The sequence below is a fragment of the Pseudopodoces humilis genome, chromosome 7 (assembly GCF_049639895.1).
Source record: "Pseudopodoces humilis isolate 2021_Gansu_Grassland_sample_001 chromosome 7, ASM4963989v1, whole genome shotgun sequence".
Lineage (NCBI taxonomy): Eukaryota > Metazoa > Chordata > Aves > Passeriformes > Paridae > Pseudopodoces > Pseudopodoces humilis.
The window spans coordinates 43114746-43130197 of NC_142206.1; the positions used below are offsets into that span (position 1 = coordinate 43114746).

At 36.2% G+C, this 15452-nt stretch overlaps 2 protein-coding genes across 2 annotated transcripts in view; both read right to left on the reverse strand.

Annotated features, from left to right (window-relative positions):
• The window catches only part of STON2 (stonin 2), a 75808-nt gene extending 74724 nt beyond the window's left edge, over positions 1-1084 (reverse strand). The window contains exon 1 of the mRNA XM_088057318.1: positions 478-1084. The gene's annotated coding sequence lies outside the window, so the exon portion shown is untranslated. The remainder of the gene's footprint in view (positions 1-477) is intronic.
• A 7910-nt stretch (positions 1085-8994) lies between these two features.
• SEL1L (SEL1L adaptor subunit of SYVN1 ubiquitin ligase) overlaps positions 8995-15452 on the reverse strand; it is a 34364-nt gene continuing 27906 nt past the window's right edge. Inside the window, exons 20-21 of the mRNA XM_005520208.3 lie at positions 12204-12332; positions 8995-10975 (exon numbers count right to left, since the gene is read on the reverse strand). Coding sequence (XP_005520265.1) covers positions 10772-10975; positions 12204-12332 — 333 coding nt within the window. The 3' untranslated portion in view covers positions 8995-10771. The remainder of the gene's footprint in view (positions 10976-12203; positions 12333-15452) is intronic.

Genomic DNA, 15452 nt, shown 5'->3' on the forward strand with positions numbered 1-15452 from the left:
AATAGTTCAGAGAGCAATTTGCATATGGAAATGTCTTTATGGAGGAATTAACTTCTAACCTCAGTACAATTGCGAGACTCCAGCTGGAAGGACACTTATGCAAAATGAACATGTGCATCATTAGCCCAAACGTAAGCACAGATGTGCACATTTACATCCATTAGCAGATTCAGAGAATGACTCTGGAGAGCTGAGAGAATAGCAAGTCACCAAAGAGCTTCCTAGAAAACTGAACCTTGCAAGCTGAGAAATTATAATGATCTTAACATTCGTACTAAGACTACAATAACAGCCTTAATTAGTAATGAGGACTGACTGTAAAAAGAAGAAGAAAAAAAGTTGCAGTTTTATTCTTCTCTGGGTGAACTAAGAGTTTTAAAAAGCGCAAAAACACGGAAAAATCTCAAATGCAAAGTGCAAGATAACCATGTAATTACAAGAGATTTTACGCTCGGCTGCTTTGCATGCCTGGTTCACCTGGTTGTTTCGAAGGGGGTCCTGGTGCAGAGCAGTGTGAGGACATACATTATGGAGAACACTGGAACCGAAGCCCAAAGCCCCCGTGGCACAAGCGGGGGACATGGCGTGTCCCAAAGCACCGACACGAGTGCCAGCTAGAGGTGGCTGGGGGAAAATAGCACACAACTCGCACATTCCCAAACGGGACTGGCAGATCCTGCGTTACCCGGCAGGAGAAGATGTTGATTACCCAGACAAAGCCAATCACCTGGAAGATGTTGAATAATCTGCCCATGGGCCCAAATGGGTTTAGGCTGGGTGTCAGACTCATTTACATGGCGAACAGGGTAAATTCAGCAAGGACATGGATAGTTCTTCTCAGGTACAACTAGTGTCTTTGTTTCTTCTCAGGATTGTTTTATGAGCCAAAAAGAACTACACAAATTAGTTTTCCAGTTGTTTCCCTTTATCTTCCCCATCTTTAATAAATCCAGGATTCAGAATAACATTATTGACCTCTGATATACTGTACTGTGAAAGATCCTGGCTAGAAAGAGACCTGAAAGCTACCAGTCCTTCCCTGGTGTTGGTCAAGTCCTCAACCCCGTTTCTTCTTCTGCTTTTTCCTCTTCTATGCCTTCTAAATAAAAGTAAAAGCTATTACAGAGTAACTTTTCACAACGGTGTTGGAACTTATTAGTCACGAAGGCAGCTACAAATGCTGTCACAAACAGTCCAACAGTGGCAGTGGTTGCTGTATCTTGCATTGCTGAAGCACAAAACATGAAAGGTCATCAATCAGGTTGTAATTAAGACTTAGAACCAGAAATATATTTTCCATCTTTTCTTTGTTTTCACTCCACAGCATATTTCCTCATAGTTGTTAGATGGTTTAAGGGCTGAGGAAAGGGATGTTTCCTCATTTAAGGAATCATTAAAGGAAAAAGGCTTGCATATAATATAATATGCACTTTTTAGCACCTTTTCCTCTTTTATGCAGATTACCAGGCTTAAATTTGCTCTAGCACCAATTACTTTTTCTGATATAAGGTAAATTGAAATTCCTGTATTAAGCATCCTTTTAAAAAGGAGGAGGGGGAGAGAGGTGGGGGAAAGCAAAAATCAAGATTTGATTCTCTTACACTATTTATTCCATCCAAGTTATGACATCATTTCCACAACATCACACAACTCTGTTTAGTACTATTATTCTGTTTGGACTTCCAAGAAATTTTTGCTTTATATTTCTGAAGTTCTTATACTAGTAATATAGGGTCTGGAATGGAAGGAATAGCAGGTAACATACATGATACAGGTTTTTATATTTTCTAGAGTCTTCTCACAATCAAAACCACAGAAAACACTTTTGGTCAGGCAGTTTAACTTAATGGTCATTATAGATCCTTTCCACTGAAATATATTACAATAGAGAGTCAAACCCAAAATTATTCTATTTAAGTAAGTATATTCAATTTATGGTTGCTCTTCTTACAACAGAAAGAGAGGTTAGAATATACTTCAGCACTTATCCCCACCAAAGAAAAGACATAGGGGAAAAAATAAAATATATATAACATGAATAAATAAATTTAAAAAATAAAAAAATTCTAACACACTCCAGAGTCTGATTTGCTTACTTCAAATAGTTTGAAAATCTTTGAAGAGCAAAGATTATATTCTTCCATTTTCTAGAATATGACAATATTAATCACATTAACCATAAAAATTACAGCATTCTATTCTTGATATTCTGACTGATGTTGAAGATGTATTTATGACACGACTCTACGGGGTTAGAGCATGTGAAATCATATAAACACATGTACTGAGTAACTAAAGGCTAGAATGATCCCAATTCTAATTTATTTTGAATACACACATCATCTGACTTTTTTTTCTTTCAACTTGACAGCTAACTAGGTTTTTAATATAAATATTTCATTATAAAGATATTAATAATTCATTATATCCTGGAAAATTATGCTATTTTATTCCAGTACAAAACCAGGATTTGCATGCAAGCTTTACTGCAAATTTAATTAAATTTGTCAGTTAACAGAATTCAATATATTTCATCATATTAAATGAGGCAGTATGACTTAACCTTAGTGGTGTGCCAAGAGAGGGTCAACTCAGAAGTGTATGGAAGCACTTTGAGATTTTCTTTACCTATCTGGACCTGCTTCCACAGTCTGTACTTCACGTATTTCTTCATACTGTATCCCAAAGCAGTCTCACAGGAGTGCTCCTTCTCAGCCAGTGAACTGATATTAACCACAGAGCAGCAAGAGAAAATAAATGTGTAGTGCCAAAATATTGTTTGCTTAGCTCCCTTACCTTGGACCATGTGCACAACCCGAGTGGTCTTTGCTCCAGCTGCCACAGCCCAGCATGGAAGATCACAGATTTCAGGGGCGATTTGTTTAACTACACATCTCAGTAATGGCAAGCTTAGTTTAAAGTGAATATTGCTGGGACAAATGCACCATTTCCAGTACAGAAATTCCATCACCTTCACTTCCCCTTCACTCACAGACGGTATTTTCCCCACAGAAGGACGTTTCTCAATGACCAGACACCCTTGTTTTGCCCCCTAACAGCAAACCAAATTACCAGTATCTGCAGAGCAATCTGCCTGCAATCTGGGCAACTGAAGAGCTTGTAGAAAAGCGGTGTCAGGAGTGTAATGGCTAGTGGAGAAATTTGGAAGCATCAAATGCTTAATATAAGCATAGAGAGAGCTAAAGGCTTATCAAACATATTCATTTTAGGTAATTTCAAAGCTTCCTTTTCTGTAACTGCAAGAGAGTCTTTTGATTTGGCATTTAGAAGTCCCAAGGAGACAGCAGAAATTAATATTTTATTTGCTGTGCTTAAATAAGGAACAGTTCTTTAAAATTACAGAGAATATAGTTTATTCTAGCACCTTTCACAGTGCCAAATGGGATGAGACACTAGATCTGAAATCTTAAAGAGGATTTATTTTTAGCTTATTTTTCTATTAATTTTCAGGATTTACCATAGAGTTTTTTCAGTTTTCAGCCAAAGGATTATTTGCAAACTGTTTACTCTAAACATGAGAGCTGTGTTTTATGATGCAGAACTAGTATCACTAGAAACATTTAGAAGTATTTTGTATCATTCTATCTTTTGGAACTGAACTAAGAACAACAAATGTAGTGAAGAGTAAACTCTTTGTGACTTGTAAACGCAAACATAAAAATTAGGCCAATTTTTTGCAATTACATGTGCAAAAAACCTCAAGTATTTTTTGTGACTCTATGGAGCTATTCACTGAATACGCGAGATAGAGTAGGCAAATAGTTAATATACAATGTTCAGTTTGTTAGTTGAGAGATTACATCAACGAAAAAAATCCCTTTCTTGCTCCGTTTTGAGAAGTTCCTACCTACTTGCACCCTTTGCCTTCCAAAAAAATCGGACTCCTGGTAGGGAACTCAGGCTGTTAGTTCAGCAAAGAGGCAGGAAAAGCCAACACAGCTGCATGCAGTGAGATCACCACATTTATCTCACTGGGTCTGAATTCTCTTACTAGAGTCACCTCCCTTCTGTGCAATGTTTCCCAGATTTCAACAACCAAGTCAAACACAGAATTTGTAAAAAATATGAAATCCTGTAGTTACCCAATTACAGCTGAACATTAACGTTAACACTGGATTCCACAAGAAAATGTATATAGATTTTGGTGTGGCTATTCTTCCTAATGGACTGTTCAGTCCTATAATCAATGTGATGAAAACTAAATGCAACCTGAAAAGAATTAAGTCATTCTGATCTCACAGCCCCAGTAATGAAGATAACAAAATCACTTTAGAAAACTCACCAACATGTAAGATTGTCACCAACACATACGATTGATTTGAATTCAAAGCTGGATGATTGTTCAAGAAGTATCTTTTTTTATAATGCAAAGTTTAACCCTTAAGCTGGAACATTCCACGTATTTTTCAGTAATTTTAACATCAGCTATAATAATAACTTTGAAGTCTATGAAGTGCGTTTGACTTTTATCACATATCCCTTTTTAATATTAGCAATGCAAATTGGCTTTTCCTTTAAAATTGCTGTTGACTAGACCTGGGAAACTTTCCAAATAGTAGTAGTAATAATAATAAATTATTTAGAAGCACCTAAAATGCCATTAATAGAATTTCAGTATATAGCAAAGTCTGGAGCCTAACAAACATTAAAATAAGATTGGACAGAAACAAATAGTGCAAAATACTTTTTAATTACAGTTTTCAAGCTATTTGGATAGCTCAAATACTGGACCAGATTATCTCAGTGAAAAATGATTTAAAAAAATTTCTTCACCACCTGATACTAAACATTTTCACTTATTTTTGTGGGAAAGATTTTGTACTCTAAGAAAATATGGATTTAACTTTGCAAAAGAGGCCACTCTCCTGGAAACTGTGAACCTAATATTCCAAACAATGTTGGAGGACAGTCTGGCACCTTTTAGAATAATTTACATACTAAAAAAGTTGTAATAATCATGGGAAGGTAATTATTTACCGGGTCTTACCAGAAACTACAGTGATTTTTAATTTTGAACATTTGTTCCACTAATATGAGAGAAATAAGAGTATGGAATTTAATTACACACACTCAGACACACATTCTCCCAAGATATGACAGTGATGCCAAGTGTGGAAGTTACTCCCCAATTTTTGAGACCTCAAGTATTTAACAAGCCCAAGTTGCCATTATTGTCCAACACCCCCTTGTGGCTACAAACACACACCCCACGTACAAGATTCCACCACCCCAGCAAAGGCAGTTAATTAGAAGCAATAAAAAAAGTTATGAATCTTGTACAGAAATGGAGCCACATTCATAGCAGATGGGAACTGGAACACTAGTTTTACAGAACAGCCTGTGTTTAAGAGGGAGAATGAACAAAAACAAGTGTAAAAAAAAAATAAGGAAATACAGAAAATGATTGACAGCAGAACTGAAGAGCTATAATTTCAGTATTCTGCAACACTGCAAAAAATGGATCCTCTTCAAAGTTGTTTTCAAAAATCTGGAATTCAAACCCATGTTATATGGAAAGCTCAAAAAATTGGATATTGAAGAAATAAAAATGTGAGCAACCCATCTCTGTGGAAGCTAAATGACATCTATCTCTCTTACTACCTGAAGTGCAACTACAATGGTACTCCATCTCCACTTACTTTTCTTTCTGAAATTAAAGCTTAAGACTATATGTTATAGTTTTCATTATCTGGATAGATGGTACACTGCCCTCCCTCATTCTTGGCTTTAGAAGAAGCTGATAACACTTGACTGAAGATTTATGACAATAAGTAGGCTAAAGTGAATTTTTTTCTCAATTATTCTTTTTAAAAAAAAGGAATTAAAGTCATGATTCAGAAAATCCATTAAGACCATGGTAGTTTAGAGATGAGGAAGAACATTTTGTCATTATACCAAATAACACATTCTAATAAAACAGGTCTTGTAGGTTTAGAAACTATACTCTCTAATAATATTTTAATTGGTTTCAGTCTCAAGACTAAAATATAGAGATTACAGAAGTATACCAAACAAAACATACTAGTCTATAACGAACATTATCCTGGAGCTTTTTAAAGCAAACGAACAACAGAAATCTGTTGCTCCCCCACACTGCATCATGTATTTACCTGGTACTCAAGTCCCTCCACAAAACACAGCTCCACATTGACTATAAGCTACAAATTATTACTATTACTATAAATTATTATTATAAATTATTATTATTACTATATTGACCGTACCTCAACTGAATATGTCAGCAGTCACATCTCAAACAATGGACTTTTTTGGAAGGTGAGGGATGACCTCACTAAGCTTGAGCTTTGTTAGTCCAACTCAAGCTGGTTTTAATACCTGCAGTTCTGTTTTTACCTGCAACAACTACTTTTGGCAGAAGGACACAACATGGAAAGCCTCCAAATACTTCAGAAAACAATGTAACTTGGGCTGATGCTCAGAATTACTTGACGCCTTCCCTAGGCATTACTGCTCCCACACTGTTCTTCCTTTCATTCTCCCCAATGAACAAGCACACTGGAAAACCCATCAACTTAACAAATTTAACGAGGGAGGACTTGATCTCAAGAGGTGGAGCCTGAAGGGATGAATGGTCAAAAACAGCATGAAAAGCAAACAAATTTATCAGCCTGGAGTGGTCCCTCCCCCAGTATCTGTTCCAACTGAGTGAATTATCCCTGTATCAGTATTGAAAATGCAGTAGTAATTCTAAAGTTAATGGTCACTACTCTTGAATCACTCAGCAGTTCTGTCTCTACCAGGCATGGTACAAATGCTATCTGTATACACTGTCACACACATACACTCACACAGAGGGCAAATTTATAGCATAACCGAAGACAAAATGCATAATGATCCATTCCCCCTTTTTTTGCCCTTCCTAAGGAATGGAAGTGAAAGTATGAGAATCTTTACAGGAAGGGATGCATTGAACAGTGGCACATACCAGTGCACATGACTAGCAATTCACATCTTCTGTTATCATAACCACTGTGAACACTGAAGGTAACCACACAGGTGGTATCTTTATTTCACAAGATTAAAGATACAGTACAAAATGAATCTGTACATCTTTCTATTAACAGAATTTGTTTACACAATTATATTACATTTGACCAGCCTTTATACTGATTTTAAATACAAAATAAATTTACAAAACTCCTACAAGACCCCTTAAAGAACTGTAGCTGATAAAAACAAAGGGATGCCCCCAATAGTCCCTATTTGCCATATGCATTTGCAGTAGTTCAAATCAAACTAAATCTTTTCAGTTTAATATTCTCTGAAACAAAAATAGAATTTCAGTTCATTGTTGCCTATCTAAAAGGAAAGCAACTTGCAAAGGTGAGTGTAATCCCCTTTTATAGGCCAAAACTAGCATATAATAGGTGGAAATTAGATAATGCATAGTCTTAAAAAGTCCTTTCACAAGCCATAACCTAATGTTCTTCCCCCAAATGAAAACATTTGATAGTTTTTGTTTCTTTTTTTTTTTAATAAGAGTTTGTTTCTTTTTTGTTTTAATAAGAGTAGTTGACTTATGGAAGATGACTAAAAAGTGAGTAAAACTATCTCGCAAAAGTCTCACGGGGATGTTTGTATCAAAGGCCTTATCTGCTGTTACACTGTCCCATCATGGACAATATCAAACAAGCAAATTATTTTAACAGCTCTGGGACAAGTTTCACCAGTGATGAACTAAAATCCTGTTTTCTCAACAGTTCAGTGTTTCCTTGAACTAGCAAGAACAGCTAATGTCTTTGATTAATAATTTGAGATGCAGAATAATGTATTTCTCTATATTTTCCCACAGCTTTCCTACATATAAAAATCCCACCAATAACACTGCTCTGTAGTTCCATTTTCTGTGCAGGGAAAAAGAGCATGTGTCTATGAAGGTCAAACAGACAGGCTCTGGCCTATGTTATTACACACAAAGAGTACAACTTTTCCATTCAAACCATGCTGAACACACCCAGGAAGGCTTCTCTTAAATCAAGTTTCCCTTCTAAAATACTCCTGCATATAAGCTATAAGATAACCTGTGTGCTACTTAAAAGGGAAAAGTACTTCACCACAGTAAACTGAGCAACTCAGCTTCTTTAGGAAAAAGATGCGTGATTAACTGAGTACAACAAGGAACATATTGCTAGTAAGGGTTATATATACTTTTCTCAAAATGCAAGTTTCAGAACAGAGTAGTAAGGGATTGTCACAAAAACTGAAGTCATGGTGTAGATAACTGACTTAGAAAACTTATTCATTTCTTTAATCCCTGAGTTAACTTGCCATTATTTATGGTAAGTACCTTTTTTCTTCTACCACCACATTCAAATGAATGTCATCTGAAAAGTTAGTGGTAGTAATTTGGTGGAAGGGAAAAAAGCAGGAGAAAGACTTTCTTATTGCTCCTTCAAAAAGCATTTTTTTTAAATGCAGTAACTTGCTGATCTTCAATTGTTTTCTTCTGCTGATTTCTTGGATGTAAAAATGCATCAGATTCATTGAAAGTCATCTATAAGACTGTCACATAGCAGCAGTGATGAGAGATTCTCATGCAAGTAGAATAGAGCTTTTAGAATTTAGTTCTAATAGATCAACAACCAAAACATTTTAATAATGCAGTAACAAAGTTGTTAAATTGCCTACAAGACCAATACCAATGAACCAATGGTGTTTAACTGAAGAACATTTTTTCCATATAATCTTTAATTTACTCATGCCAAGCTAAAAAAGAGTTATTAAGTGACAGTGGCAAAGTATTTCAGAGGGAGTGTTCAGAAGTCGCAGCTATCTTAGAAATGCAGCTGGGGAATGCTGTACATATAAGACACTACATTTAAGTTCAATACTGTTTCATCTGCTAATGGACTGAACAAGACATTCCTCTACAACATGCTGCAACCCTCCACACTAAAAGATTTGTCTTCATATGACCAACATAAACATTATGAAGTAGTGAGAAGTTCCACCTATAATACTAGTACCTTTAATACTAGTTATCCATGACATTTCCATTTACAAAAGGATGGATTATGTATCTCCTATCCCAAACTAGAGATCGATTGTAAAATGATCTCCTCGCAAATGTACCAAGTATGAAACCATACCAAAAATCTCAATTCTAAATTAAGTGTATTGATACATTGTTGCCAATACACCATAAAAACATTTGCATGAAAAGAAGCCCTTAACCCTTTAAACACACCAGCTTTTGTCAGAAAGCAGCTAAAGCCTCCTCATTTGTATTCATTCAAATTATAACAGCATATTCAGAGGGTTTAATGCTAGTACAGAAACCAATATTTAATTACCATTGGTAAATAAGAACAGACACTTCTCCATTTCGTGCTTCTAAACTATTCCCCCACTGCTTCCCACCCCCAGCCCTGGAAATTATAGTTCAATGAAAATCGTCACTCTAAGTGAAGATTCCTCTTGCAGTCTTAAATCATCAGTCCACAGGTCACATTCTTTACACTCATTAAAAGGCCTTTACACTGACCTGGTGGCATCAAGAAGCCACTAGTCTTCTTTATCTTTGGATTTTCTTTTTAGAAGGGGTCCTCGAGATGGCACAGGCAGAGACATTACTGTGACTTTCCTCTATGCCAGCTGTAAGAGAGGTTGGCAACAGCCAGAGCACCCCTGTAGCTTTGGAGTAGCATCACTGGCATAAGCCCATGCCCTTTTGCAGAAAGTATGCATTTTTGTGGCTCTTTTTTGTAGATGCATTAAGCAGATGCATGCATGAGATACAGACATTTTTCTTGCAGTACAAATCACTAACAGGATTGTTGAAAATTAAACACAGAACTTCCAACTCTAAAAGCAATTCAGCTAACTCACTGAGATTTCTGGCTCTTTCTTCAGTGTGGGCAATAATACTGGTTCTTTCTGAAATCTAGACTCAGCCTCTTTGTAAAGACAAATTAAAATTTAGGAACACTACCAATATGGTTTCATGTCATGAAGGCTTGTAGACTACATAGGTTCCTGAAAAATTTTAGAAGTGAGATCTGGGCGCTGTGTGGACAGTTTTCAACTGACAAGCTTTACCTAACCTGTTCCACTCCACCTCACAGGCTACATACTGACTGCTGAGAACTGTGTAAGGGGAATGGAGGAAAACACCCAAATGAAGAATGGCATGTTTGCTGGCTTAGTTTTAGAGGGTTTATCAATAATCTGTGTTAAACCATCCAAGACAGCATAAAAGATCGAAATGTAAGAAATCATAAAAAAAATGAAATAAGGACTATAGAAATACTTGGGATGCAGGTCAGAATTTAAGTTCCTAACAGCTCTAATCTTTTCAGAATTTGAATATAGTTCAGCTTCTTGGACTTAAATTTGCCATAAATTTATTATTATTACTTTTAAAAAGGGCAACTGCTATTAAGCAGGCAAAAACCTTCCACTGCTCGCCTTCTGTCTCTCTGGGAGATGAAAAGGACTCTGAATAAAGAGGAACTAGATACAGCAGGCAACATTTTTGTAGTAGCACTCTTGTGTTTCCATGAAAAAAGCCATAGTGTTATTCCATTGGCACTGAAATAACATTCAGATCAGTTTCAAAATAATTTTCTTATCCCTGAAAAAAAGGCATCATTCTAAGCAGCTTTCAAACATTTTTTTTTTAAACTTCTTTGTGCCTCTTTTGGGGAGGGACTGTTGATCCAAAGTCCTAATTCACAATGAAAATTGTTCCTTTTGGAAAAATCCAGTTCTTTCACTGAGGCTCTTGTTGCTATTGTGGTGGTTGATGCTCTGGGGGCGGTTCTTGTTGAGGCACAGCTGGCCGCAGTCCTGCTGGTCTGGGAATTGCTTGGTGTTGCCTTTGTCTGTAAGCTATAATTGTTCCCAGGAGCAAGGCGATGATAGTCATAAGGTAGAGATCCCACTCAGGCCCCAGCAGCTGGTCCATATCAATATGTGAGAATACCTCTCTTATCTAAGAAAGAAAAAGTCCACATCATGTGAAAGAATACAAATGGTAAATTACTTTGATTTTAAATTTGACCTGTAACGGTTTTCATGTACAAGTACCAGTTTTAAAATTTAGTGTCTCTTCCTCTCTGAAAAAATAGTATCACATCAGTGACATTCTTAGTTTCCAGGAACTAAAATACCATTAATACTGAGAGCCATGCTATATAGAATGAGGTACTCTATTTTCTATTTTAGAGATGAAAGTTCTCACTAAGGAGTTTTGTGGCTTTCCCATGAATGACAGAGCATCGAGCCTCAGGACACGTGTGCAGTACAACGCTGAGATTTGTGCAGGTAATGGACAGGGAAATTAAAGTGACTTACTTTTAGTTTTGATTGAAGTGTCTTTTTGTAAGACTCCATTTGCATAAGGATTAGCCAACACACACTTTTATGCTTCACTACTGTATCTGATGATACTACACAGTCACTGCCAATTTAAATCTGAGCAGCAGACTTTTATCTAAGAAAAGCTGTGTTCTGCATACTACCTTTTGTGAGTGCTATGTGGGTATTTGCCCAATTGACTTAGAGTGTTTTGACTATCCTCAGCCTCAAGGCTACTATAATTTGTCAAACTTTGTTGCACTGCCTGAAACTGCTGATAAGTGGTAATAACTTCATACCATTTTAATTTATTAACTAATCCAAAAAGGCAGTAAGATGTCAGAACACTGAGAAATATTGGAAAGACTCCACTTTAATTCCAGACAATTTTTTTTCCACAGCCATCACCCAGTAGGAACCTAAACTATCTAATACAAATATATTTTTCCCCCCACAGAGATCAAACACAACTCTAATGGGGTTGTTACAGCTGAATATAAAATAGCATGAGAATTAGAGATATATTTTTTTTCCCCCTGAGCAATTATATCAGTTAAATCTGCTTCATTTTGATAGCAGATGGTCATGGATTAGAACAGTCAAACAGTTCTGAGAAATTCTCTTCAAGGGAAGAACAACACAGAAGAGCACTGCCTGTGCACATTTCAGTTTCAGAGTTGCACAAATAGGAAACAGGAATGAAAGCTTCAGTGACTTTCTTAATATGCAACAGTAGAACACAAATCTATCCTAAGTTTGCACAAGGCTCAAGCAATACTTCTACTCAAGTAGGATTACAAACTGAGCTTCTTTTAAAAATGGAAAACACGTTTGTTGTTTTCTTTTAATTCTGCATTACTTACATTGATTTCTCGTATGTACTGCAAGGAATAAATCACTCCAAGCTTGCAAAGTGCTAGGAAGACTGGAACCTGGGCATCTGGGCTTGCTTCAGCTGCCATGTCATAGAATCGTTTTGCAAGATGAATATCCTGAAGTTAAGAAAACGCAAAGCTCAGTTTTGAAGAACTTACAAAAATAAACCATAGTTTGTTTTCTTTTCCTGAGATATGTTCACTTTTGAATAAACAAGTAAATGGAAGCTTCAATTTGAGGATGAAGCTATTTTAACTGATGCTAGACTTGAAGTTCATGAACAGGTTAGCAATAACATATTCAACCTATTCAATGTAAACCAAGGCATGTATTTCAGAAACTCTAGTACTCCAGCATCTCCAACACAAGCAACATAAAAGACTAAGAAAACCCAAGTTTCAGAGGAATATGCAGCAGCATTTCCTCTCAGTTGCACTAAAGTATGCCTGCTGCATAGTGCAGCTTCTAATAATTTCTGCACATATAAACGAATTACATTTTACTACTTGTCCAATATGCACATAACTGGCATTAGTGAGAGCAGCCTGGCAAAAGTATGAGCACAAAGAGCAATTTAAGGAAGAGCTTAAATTAGTGCTCTCTTTGGTAGCAGTTGAAACAAGGTGGTGACTATAAGAACTGAGTGTACATGTACTAAATAGTTTAAGTTTCGTTGTTTGTTCACTGTTTTTTTCAGCTCTGCTTCAGATACATACTGTGCAACGTTAGGATATTTGGATATAAACTGGCTATGTTTACCCAATGATGTGAAGAACAGGCTCATCTAAGACTTGCCTCTAAAAATGTTCCAAATTGGACACTTAAAATAAGAGAAATCTCCAGGACTTCATGCCACATGCTCATCTGATAATTTCCTGATGGCTAAATACCATCAAGGTTTTTTCACTGATATAGCAAAGCTTAGTTCTATAACACTCGTGGAAATAACAGTATGAAAGTTGACAAATGAATGAGACGTAGTAGCTCACATTTTAGTATTTTAATTTAATAGAACAACTCTTAGTACTCATTGAGGCTAGAAAGTTTATCTTTTGTGTAACTATTTAAAAGTGTTTCCTTACCTCCTCTGCACTGTGCTAGTGTTGGTTTAAAAGGAGATCCCAAATAATGACGTATTTTCATTTCTAATTAACAAGCACTTCAGTCTGCTTATATATACTTTACTCTTACTTGACAGAAAAGTGCAAAGCATAGGAGTCTGGGCTATAACACACAAATAGCACTGTAATACCACACCAAATTTTGAAGATGATACTGTAATAAAATTAACTCATTCTTCATTTTGAGCAGTTTATGGAAACCATCTTCATTCTGACATGTATCCTCAGGGACTGACAGCATTAAACCTATGAAAAGTGTCTAAGTGTACATGTGTGAGATTTGTGAAAGGGATTAGTATTTGGCATTGGTCTGAGTTTGAAAACCATCTTGGTACAGGAAGCATAGCATAAAATTCTGTATGTAAGAAAAAGACTATTTATTCAATAATTAAAGTGAGAATAAGGCAAAAGCTGTTTGGTGGGGAAAAAAAACACCCATATTAAGAAATACCACATTTATCCAGAACAAACAGTGAACTGAACTGAAGTTGTGCAGGCCCCCTTATTGGAACACTCTCCCTGGCTCTGGAGTGTTTGCAACCTCCATGACATGGATCTAGGTGAGGAAAGATTTAAAGTACATGTCCCTTTCTTCAAACACTAACCCCCCAATTTTGTTACATACTACAGTACTACTACAGTTTATATGTCCCATCCAGAGGCCCCTAGTGGAAGAACAGACTTCAGTAGTAGACATCCTACTACACCAGGAAATATAACTTCAACTGTCAGTCATTTTCAGAGGTGCTCAAAATTAAGCAATTTCCATTCTGTGAAAGCCAAATATTCTGCTTCATGCAAAACTCAGTCTTAGACTTTTTTAGAATATCTTGGCCCAGTCTGTAGCCTTATCTAATTCGTCCTAAATCTCCATCTTCTCATCTTACAGTTGTAAAGTTTTAGAACACAAAAAGCAGACATTACATATTCAGAATTACTAAGACTGGTTTTATACATGCAGTTTCCTTGCTTAGACATTCTCAGTGCTCCTTTCCTATGTCTCTATCTCTATTTCACTTGCAATTCCACATTTCATTCCATGGTGGATCTGGATGAGAGAAAATATTATTCCTCTGTATAAAGCAAGACTACATATGCTCATCATGAGTCGTTGTGCACTCATTTTATCTCCCTGTGTGTAACCATCTCTGCTTCAGACTGGAGTATACTCCAAGCAAATGACAGCATTAGGAATCATTTTTCTCATCATGCTGAACATGATGCAATAACTTTTTCAAACCTTTCATTATTTGATCTACATTGTATTCAAAACAGAAGCAAAATAAAAAAGGTCCAGGCCTGAAAGAATTTTTTTTGAAGAAAACCTCCAACTTCATATATGTTGTTTTTGGCCGCACACATGCTTTCAGAAGTCAACTACTTTTGAGGGCTCAGTTACAAAGGGAAAACCATCCTAAAGTAACATTTGAAAAAACACTTTAGAAAAAAATGGCTTGTGTACTGTGTTGTCACTTCTGCATCTAGGTAATTAAGCATTTTTCAGATGTTGATTGCCTGATGCTGCCAAATAACAACACTGACCTATGATCTGCTCTTCACTGTTCTCGTATTTTGTCAAGAAGCAAAAACTGGTATTTTAATAAACAAACAGAATAATGAAAATGTGCATATGCAGACAAAGAAAAGTTGAAGCTCACCGAAAATAAGAGTATATGAAACCATTTCTTACAGTTTCAGGTCAAGTTATTAAATTCATACATTACACTAAGGTAGACTGCTCAAAATTAGTATGCAATTGCCAGTTGCACTATTTTGACACATACAGAAATCTGTTGTTCTGGATTCCATAAGAATTACCTCATGGACAGCAACACACCACAGGCTTCCTAGAAGAACCAGATACACTGTCTTCTTTACACGATGTAGCTTGCCTAACTTGAAAAATCACAGTTGATTTGGTTGTGGTTATGCTTTGTTACCTTGTTTTCAATATGTCATTTTACAGGAAACAATTTAACCAGTGTTTCAGAGGACAAGAATAATCCTACACTAAAATACCATGAGCCTGGAACTGATTTGCATTCATATCACTACACTTCAATGTCTTGAAAGCATTACTGAATCGTATGGCACCCTTTTTGCCAATATTCACAA